The 9,608-nt window shown below is 50.8% G+C and overlaps 1 protein-coding gene across 1 annotated transcript; it reads right to left on the minus strand.

Annotated features, from left to right (window-relative positions):
• Positions 1 to 6,941: 6,941 nt before the first annotated feature.
• On the minus strand, positions 6,942 to 8,709 carry MCIDAS (multiciliate differentiation and DNA synthesis associated cell cycle protein). The gene is made up of 4 exons (XM_075021651.1): positions 8,667 to 8,709; positions 8,067 to 8,281; positions 7,804 to 7,914; positions 6,942 to 7,424 (listed from the first exon to the last, which is right to left on the minus strand). The coding sequence occupies exons 2-4, from the start codon at positions 8,265 to 8,267 to the stop codon at positions 6,942 to 6,944; spliced, it is 795 nt and encodes a 264-aa protein (XP_074877752.1). The 5' UTR covers positions 8,268 to 8,281; positions 8,667 to 8,709.
• Between the last annotated feature and the right edge of the window lie 899 nt (positions 8,710 to 9,608).

Consider the following 9,608-nt stretch of genomic DNA (forward strand, 5'->3'; position numbering starts at 1 on the left):
ATATACCATAACAGATCTTTGACCACAAGAAAGTACAGCTCAGTTGTCTACTGCAACCACTCAAAGTATCATGACAGTAGTGGAAACTGACTTCAGTTTCCCATGTCCGCTCCACCTAAGCTAAAAGAAGGTGAATCCCAGGGAGCAAATTCACTAATTCATGTTGTATTTGTTGCCAGAATAATAAGACAACTGAGCATCTGCAAAGGAAAAAAAAAAAAAATCCCAAAGGAGCTATGATTCAAAGTAGAATTGTTTGGATAACATCCAGTGGAAAGTAATCAGACAAAGAGAGGCTACGGTATGTCAGAGCACCTGCTAAACAAGTAAATATAAATTATGATAATCCTTCTAGTTCTGGGCATTTACAAAAATAAACAAATGTTTTCAGCCAGCTTTTTTTCTGATGACTTATTCATATGCTCAGATTTTTTCTTCCTAAATACAAAAGTAACAGCATAGTATTTATAAATACTTTCTGCAGGTTCATAGTTCATAGTTGTAGGTGTTGATTTTGGTCTTAACCCAAAACCCCAAAACGAGAAGTAAAAAGATTTAATTTTGAAGACATTGAATCCATTGCTGACAGGGAATTCTACTTATGGCAAATATTTAGTGTAAAACAAATACTTAGCTACAGATCTTGATTCCACCTTCTCTTGAGTTTTATTCAAATTTAGAAGGGATTTTTCTGCATTGTATGAAGAATTGGACATACTGTTTTCTTTAATCATTTCAAAAGGCAGCACTGAACTTCAGGGGTGAAAACTAATATTATAATTGTACACTGCCTCAGTTTTAACACCATATAATCCATACTGAAAACACTAGAAAGCTTTGCAGTCTGCAGATATTTCACCTGTTTTTAAATTTCCCTCCTTTGTTGGTTTTTGTTTGTTTGTTTGTTTGTTTGTTTGTTTTTCACAACAGTTGACTCTACCACCACGCTGGGTTTGTAAGATTTGGAGGGAGGGGGCAGGAGCTGAATATGGGGTTCCAGTGTCTGACTCATGTGTTCTGGGTCTGTTCTGGTGTAAGAACAGAACATGACGAGATGACCAGGAAGCAGGCAGAGTAGGCTGAGACTAACCACTAGCACAAAGGGACTGTGCTATTCTATTCCCTAGAAATAAAGGGAAAATCTTTCTTACAAAATTTCCATGATGATTGGCAAACAAAATATGTTATGAATTTTTTTAGTGACAGTGTAAAGTCACCTGTCTGATATCTTTCATTCAGAAAATTATTCTTTTAAAAATGGGGTTTATTATTCACAATGCTAGGAACCCAAAGGTGACTGCTAACCAATATGGAGTATAACACAACAGAAATTAAAAAAAAAACAAAAAAAAACCAAAAAAAAACCACAAACCAAACCTGCAAGGAGTTCCTTATAAATACCTTTATTTTTGACTAGATAGCTAAACATAATGATGAATGTAAATGCCTTTTTCTGGAAGAGTTCATTGATTTGAATTACATTTTTAACGTGCAGATCCTGACCAACTTCTAAAGCCTTTTCAACAAAAAGACATTTGCTACAAAACCTACAGTTTGGCCTGCAACACGTTTCCTTTCCTACTTCTCTTCCACACGTCCCTCTTCTTACGCCTAGCTCCAGTACCAGCTAGTTACAGTCCTCCAACAGGCAGGATTTCAGGGCACAGAGAGGAGGCAATACATGGTTATGAAGAACAACCCGAGCAGGTCACACAGATCAGCATCTTGTCTCTTATTTTGTCACAGACACGTGCAGTGGCCTACACCAAATCACGTTACACCTCTGTGCCTCAGCTTCCTGACTGTAACCAGGATATAAGATGCTCCCTTTTGTATGACACCTATCTTTTTGGAATCAAGGAGTCTCCATGCTATCTTTTACCATGTGCACATGCAGGGCACTGAGGCCTCTGTGTGCTATTGCAGCCCAGCTTAAAAGAATGGCAATCCCATTAAGTCAGAGGAGAAAAGTGTCTCTAGCAGGTCTCTGGCTATACTGCCTCAGCAGTATCATAAACGGGAGTTCATACGATGTCTGGGGCAAGTCGGCTGTCACCACAAATCCCCAAGCAGTAACTTGATCATTCATATTGCAAAGTGCTGTATTTTAAGGTGCCGAAACAGCTGAACCACACATCACCACAGAAAGGCTTAAAAGAGAGGACATTTCTACTGTTCAAGGATATAGAAGAGAGTGTTAGAATTGTTGGTATTTATTTGCATTAGAAGCCTGCAAATTTGGTCAACCAGAACTGAGATTCCCAGCAATTCCTCTAGGGTGTGGAGGCTCTCTGCTGAGTTGATGTGCCACCGGTGTCCCCTTCTGAAAGCCAGAGCAGTCCACCCAGAGGGATTCACGGAGATGCCCGGTACATAGATAGGCTAAAGCTGTTTGAAACTGTAAAGCATCAGCTGAGGTGAGTTTTCTGCAAATAGATGTATGAGATTCACTACAGGAGTGACTGCCTGAAATCCTGAGACCTGTGCCAGAGAAGAGATCAGAGCACAAAACGTAACCATCTTCTGCATGCTTGGTGTCTGTCAGCTTGTGGCAGAGACACTTACATGGAGAATGTCTGGGACATACCCTCACAGGCCATTGCAACAACAATTTACTGGGTGAAAAAGAGAATAAGCCTCAAAATTTCCAGCTACCCTCTTTTAACAAGTGAGTTCTAATTGTAACTGCATGACCCACACAAGAAATCCAGAGACTTTACCAAAAGTCATCACAATGTGTGAATAACCTTGAAGACACTTATTGATTTGGGTTTTTTTATAGTATTTTGTTGAAGAGTAGAAAGTAAATATTGAACATTAATAGTCAGTTGCTATCAGAGTTTGAACAGGTGCTTGGTACAAGGCAGACTTTAAGACTGTTTCCAATACACCTATGAAATAGTTGTGCCAAAGCAAACTGCAGCCTCTTTTGAGCTCATTAGCTTTAGTTGTTCGTTAAGACTGTGCAATGCAAAATGTAAATAATGGCTGCTGACCAGGAGTAAGTCAATGTTTAGAAAAGATGAAGAGTGCTGCTGCTGTTATATAAAACTGACTGCGAAATGCTTGTCTTTCCCCTGAAGTTAGACATGGTGGTAATTTTCTTTAGAAGAATATTCAGGAAAACAAGGGGAGAAAAGTCAGTGAAATTCCATTTCTCTGCAATCACTGAACAGAAGAGCAAAACCAACAGGAGTAGTTTAGTACTGCTGTTACAGTGCCATAGCCACGTTACGGTCTGGTCTCTGCAGGATTACCTCCTTGATGCCGGCCTGCCACTACCCAGGGTCTGCGGCAAAGCAACGGTAGCACCAGCTGCATCTTTCTCATGGATGTTAGCTTACTATGAATGGGAATTGTAGGAACCCGTGTGCTTCAAAAATGGTAGTCAGGCTAATTAAATGACACCAAATGCGTGCCTGTGTTTATGTACAAGTTGATATGAATACCAAAGCGAGAGCATTTCTATTACAAATACGTGGATGGTAGCTCAGATTCATGAATGGGCAATGTTTTCTCTTTATGATCCATTGAACAACCACGGCAGCCCCCACAGGAAAATGCCATGCTGACGCTTGGTCTTGGTTATTGCCTTTAGACTAGGGAACAGGCAATATTGCTGATAAAAAAGGCTTTCACAAGTTATAATTATACCAAAAGCCCTCTGGCATTTCTAAATACCTCCATCCAGGTCCCTTTTGCCCTTGCCATCCCTAAGAGACCTAAAATTACTGACTTAATATGCACCTCTTTACTAAAAGATAGTTCCTCTTTCTCATATTTCTTTTTAATCAAGCTGTACCTTGAGCTCTGGTGTCATTTTTTAATTAACAGCTAAAGATTTTATCCAGTGAAAAACCTGCATGCCCAGAACGAGACTTATGTAGAATTGAAGTGCTTATATTCTAAACATGATCACTAAACCCTTCCCCTGGCACCCCTCCTAATTAAAAGGTAATTTTCTGTTTCACCTCAAAGTGTCCCAGCTGTCCACTGTTCTGCACTGCCACACGTCCACAGCCACCCATCCTGTGGCCCAGCACCAGCAGGGCAGGGAAAGGTGGAAGAAGCTTACTTGTAAGCAGGAACAAGGCTCATGAAATGTCATTGCATCTACTTCATCTTATTTCTACTGGGGGCTTGGCCAGCTCCCTTCACCCATTGCATGGTCCATGCACCACCAGGGAGAGAAAATCACAGTGAACATAAACCACAGACCAACATGTTCTTCAGTCCATCACAGCTGCATGTCCAGGGGCTCTGCCCCGTGTCCTGTGGCACAGACACCACCATCACCACCACCACCCCCAGCCACTAAGCGTAAAGCCATATCTGTTTGGACATGATGTTTCCTAGTGGTGGACTTCCAGCTTCTCCAGGGATCAGCTTAGGGCACTGGGAGCCCTTCTAGGTTACTGTTGACGAAAGCAGTTGTCCGGCTGCTTTAATCTGTGCAAGAGATTTGTCCACTTTTTAATGAAGTTCCAGTATGGAAGTGGATGGATAAGTGTGAATTTAAAATACACCTTTAAAGGAGAGGTTTATAGCATACCACTGCAACTATATAACTATATTTATAGCCTAACACTATGAACATACCATGTTGCATAGTAAACACCTTTTCTTTTTACCAGTTATGTGTCCGTGTGTCTGACAATGCTCCTGTGAGTCTCATTGAGGAGCGTCTTGGTCTGATTAGCCAATTTTCAGCCTTTCCAATTAACAGGGAGTAAAATTAACAGGGATTACAAAAAGACATCTATGATAATTTTCTATTACTTTTAGATCACAACTCAAAATTAATCAAGGATACTTTTAACATAGAAATACTATGAGTAAATTAATCAATGGAAACTGTATAGCAGGTTAACTGCAGAAGTAAGTGGATAAACATGTAATTCTGAAAAGACTTGAAGTAGCAGCAAGAACACTAGTGACAATCCAACAGGGTGATTATTTTATTGTTGCGTCCTACAAGAAGTCTACAGTTTTCATGTGTCCCTTTATTTCTGAGGAATTAATATGCTTATGAGCATTACAAAGTTGTACACACTATACATTTTGTGTTTAACACCATAAACCACATGGAGAGGAACTGTAGATATCTACACAAGCTGCCCTTTGTTATCAGTCTATTCCCTGCTGAATTCAGTGCAGCTGGGCAGGTTTTATCTCTCTCCTGTCTGCTGCCGAACCAGAGTTTTCACACAGCATTTTGGCCAAGGTGGCATTGGTCTTCTGAAATATGAGCATCTCTGGAGTCGTCCCAGGGTTGAGCCCTTGGCATCCCAGACAGGGCTTCAGCACCTCCCCTGCTAGAAAATGTCAGAGCTGCAGACACGAAGGACCACAGATATTGAAGGACCACAAACACTGAAGGACCACCTTTGCAGTCTCCTAGGAGCCACATAACTATACATCATGCTGGTGACAAGAACCATTCTCCTTCCTAATACAGTCTCTGCTTGGCAAAAGCACAACGCTACGTGTAGGGTTGCAGCTCCCCTAAGTAATCTGCTGAGATCATAGAATCATAGAGTTATTTAGGTTGGAAAAGACCTTCAAGATCATCGAGTCCAACCGTCATCCATGCCCACTAAACCATGTTCTGGAGCACCTCGTCTACAGGCTTTTTGAATACCTCCAGGGATGGTGACTCAACCCCTTCCCTGGGCAGCCTGTTCCAGTGTCTGACAACCCTCTCAGTAAAGAAATTTTCCCTAATATCCAACCTAAATCTTCTTGATGCAACTTGAGGCCATTTGCTCTCGTCCTATCTCCAGCCACCTGACAGAAGAGACCAGCACCCACCTCACTACAACCCCCTTTCAGGTAGTTGACGACATGGTGCTGTCACCTTAACCATCACACAAGCCTGTTACCGTTGGATAGCTGTTAATGTGCATGGACCCATGCAAAACATTGGAAAATCTAAGTATTGGGAAGCAGAAAAACTGCTAACTTCACAGAGAGAAAATCCCTATGCTGGGTGGAGCGCAGTGCCTTCACTCCTGTGCCACAGAAAAACAAACTTCAGGTACAGTTTCACGTGTGTTGTCAGTGGTTCTGCTTTCAAACGAGTGGGTGCAAGTGAAATGTATCCATTCAGAAAAATTTAACGTGATTCCCGCTCCTCTTTACTTAAGATAGATAATACCACTGAACGTTAACAGCGGCATGTTTTATTCTAAAATTTACTGCTTGAGCACATCAAGCCGAGTAAACTTTGTGTAGATGTACAGCTTTCTGTTATCTTTGCTCTAATGAAAGCAAATACGCATACCTGATGCAAAACACTGTGTTTACAGTAAATCCGTCCAAATAAATGGCAATCTTAAGCACTATTTAATCATGACACGGTGCTCAAATACACGCCTGCAGGCACACACGAGTGACACAAGTGCAATTCGTAAGCGTTGTGGATGTAAAATTCCGTGATGGGGAAGGTGTACAGTGTTCAAAGCTCTTGGGACGGTCTGCCCATGTTCAGACCGGCCAAACGCAGTCGCTTATCCTGCAAGTTACATCTTTCTGCTCAGCCGAGTAAAATCTCTGGACAAAACCGGGCAGATCTTCCTTTAACCTCTCTACATTCATTGCGTTCACGGGCAAACTGCCGCGGGCGAGCTGCCGACGAGGAAAACCACCACAGCTCTGCCCGGCGCCTGGCCACCGCTGCAGCGGCGGGGCCCGGGGCTCGCTGCCCCCGCCGCCCTGCGGGCGCCCCCGCCGCGCTCGTCCCCTCTCGCCACCGTGGGGGGGGACGGGACGGGACCGCAAATACCCGTTTCCAGAGAGAATAAGGGCGAGCCGTGCCGCCGGGGCGGAGGGGTGTGTGTGTGAGTGTGAGCGAGCCCCGCCCGCCTCACGCTGCGGCAGGCCCCGCTCCGCCGCGCCCGGGACACGCGTGGCGGGGTTGGCGGGGGCGGGGGGCGGGTGTCTCAGCGCGGCACCCAGCGGAAGCGGTACCCGCCGGCGGCGGTGCGGAGGGTGAAGGCGTTGCCCTGCGGGAAGGCCAGGGTGCGGATGCCGCCCGCCTCCCCCAGCGCCGCCCGCAGGCTGCCGCCCCCCTCTGCGCCGCCGCCGCCCGGGCGCGGAGCGGCGCGGCCGGTGCGCAGCCCGCGGAAGGCGCCGTGCAGGCGCGGGGGCGGCCGCGGGCGCTTGGCCGTGGGGCTGCCCCCCGGGCTGCCTCCCAGGCTCCGCAGGGCGGCGCGGCACCTCTCCGACACCTCCCGCAGCATGGTGTCCACGCCCGCCGCCTCCTCCCGCGGCTCCGGCCGCCCGCGCCCGACCCACCTGCCGGCCGGGCCGCCGGCGGCGGCGGCGGCGGGAGGAGGAGGTGAAGGAGGAGGAGGAGGAGGAGGAGGAGGAGAAGGAGGAGGAGGAAGGGCCGCCCCGTCGGCGGGTTGCGGGAGCATCAGCGTCTGCCGGGGGAAAGAGAGGGCGACTTCCGCGGGCTGCCCCGCGCCGCGCCGTCCCGCACCGCTGCTTCCCACACCACACGGCCGCGTCCCGCACCTCACAGCCCTGCCCCCCACCGCCCCGTCCCGCACCGCACTGTCCCCCCCCCGCCCTGCTCCCTCCCGCACTGCCTTACCCCACCCCCACCCCGCCCGCCACACCCCCCCCTGTCCTGCACCGCACGGACCCACGCAGCGCCACACCGGCCCGGCCCGCACCTCTCCCCCCGCACATCGCGTGGCCCTGTCCTACCCCGCACCCTGTCCCCCACCGCGCTGTCCCCCAGGGACCAGCTGGGCCGTGGGGCAGCCAGGCCAGACGGGGTGGGTGGGCAGCACTCACGTCGAGAACGGCAGCCAGCTGCCTGGCCTGGCTCGCCAGCTCCTTCAGCTGCACGTTGCTCTCCCGCAGCGTCGACAGCTCTTCCTGCCTCTGCAGGAGGGTCTCCTGCAGCTGCGAAGGACAAGGGGGGACAGGGTGGGTGGGACAGCCCCACCACCCAGGGGCCAGGGGATGCTGCACACGGGGGCCACCCAGCCACCTCAGCAGGATGCGAGGGAGAGAAACCCAGCGCAGGCACCTGGGGAGGGCTTGGGTGTCCCTACCTGGCTGTTTGCCTCCAGGGCACCTCCCAGTCCTTTCTGGTGCCTGTCGGCCAGGTCCTTCCAGCACGGCTCGGGGGAAGGCAGGTGCTGCGGGGGCATCTGAGCTAGCGAGCTGCTCTCCAGCTGCGGCGTACAGGGCCCAAAGGCCACCTCCTCGCCAAGTGAGAAATCGAAGTCGGTGCAGTCCAATGGCGGTGGCATTAAGGTGGATGCATCTGGAGCAACAGCCACAGGCACTAAGACAGCAGGTTTTCACGTCCTCTCTTCCCCCCCAACCCCAGCACACCATCCCGGTTCTCAGCATCCCTCCGGTATGTCCCGACATGCTTTTACTCCACTGCGTCAGCTGTGCACCCTAAATCCGTTTGCATTTAATTTCTGTCTCCCATGGGGGAAAGCTCAGTGCCAGCCCAGTCCCGCTAAGAGGGTGCGCAGAGGAGCGCTGCCTTACGCACTGTCGCAGGGTGGGATGAGCAAGCAGTGAGGTGGGCATCCGAAAACCCAAAAACAAAGCAAAAAAAGAGAAGACCGAACACGGCATTACTGCTAACATGCATATGCAGGCATGTTTGGCTCAGGTAAGGAAAAATATCTACTTGCCAGATATAAAATCATCGACAGCTTCTCTGAACTCCTGGAAATCAAACTCTGGTTCATCCTGGAAGCAGAGACCCTGGAAGGGGTGAAGGAAATGTGCCAGTGAGCAGGGTCCCAGGGCTCAGATCTGCCCACTGCTGCCCATACTGCTCTGACGCTGGCTGCCGTCTGCGCTCAGCACCTTCCCACAGCCCCGGCACCCCCGGGCACCTGCCCCCTGCCCTGCCTTTGCCACTAACCCATCTTAACGTGTGGCACAAGACGCTGTCCTCCACTGTGCCCATTTCACAGGTGGGAAGCCTGAGGCTGGGGGGGGGTGCTGCCAGCACCCATGGGCTTGAGAGGCCCACCCCGTGGTGGGTGCCCTGTGCCGGGGCCGGGCAAGCCTGCCCCAGCCAGGGCGGGTTACCTGCTGCAGGGTCACAGGGCCGGCCGGGGCGGTGGGGAGGTTGGGGGCACAGGCTGCCAAATCCTGCCAGTCGATGGTGGTGAGCACTGGGGACAGTGAGGGACAGCAGTGAGGAGCCCGGCCAGGGATGGGCATAGCCAGGGGGGTGCAGCGAAGTGGGAAGCGTGGCCGGGGGGCATCCTCGAGGGGCATGGCGGGGGGATGCAGGACTGGGGAGCATGGGGGGGGGGGCCACAGCGGGGGGGCATGGAGAGGGGGACGTGGCCGGGGGGACACGGTGGAGAGCACGGTGGGGGTGTCACGGCCGGGGGATGCAGGTGGGGGACACCGGGGGGGTGGGGTGGGAGGCAGGGGGATGGGGACGCGGCCGGTGGATGGGGGCTCTCCGCCGCGGACAGACTCACCGAGGGCGGGTGCGGCGGGGGCCGGCGGGGCACCGCTGCGGCGCGGGTGGGGCGGGGGCGCTCGGGGGCTCAGGGCGGCGGGGGGGGTCCCCGCCGGCCCCCCGCCGGGCCGGGCCGGCTTCTTGGCGAGGC

Source organism: Buteo buteo, chromosome Z, assembly GCF_964188355.1.
Source record: "Buteo buteo chromosome Z, bButBut1.hap1.1, whole genome shotgun sequence".
Lineage (NCBI taxonomy): Eukaryota > Metazoa > Chordata > Aves > Accipitriformes > Accipitridae > Buteo > Buteo buteo.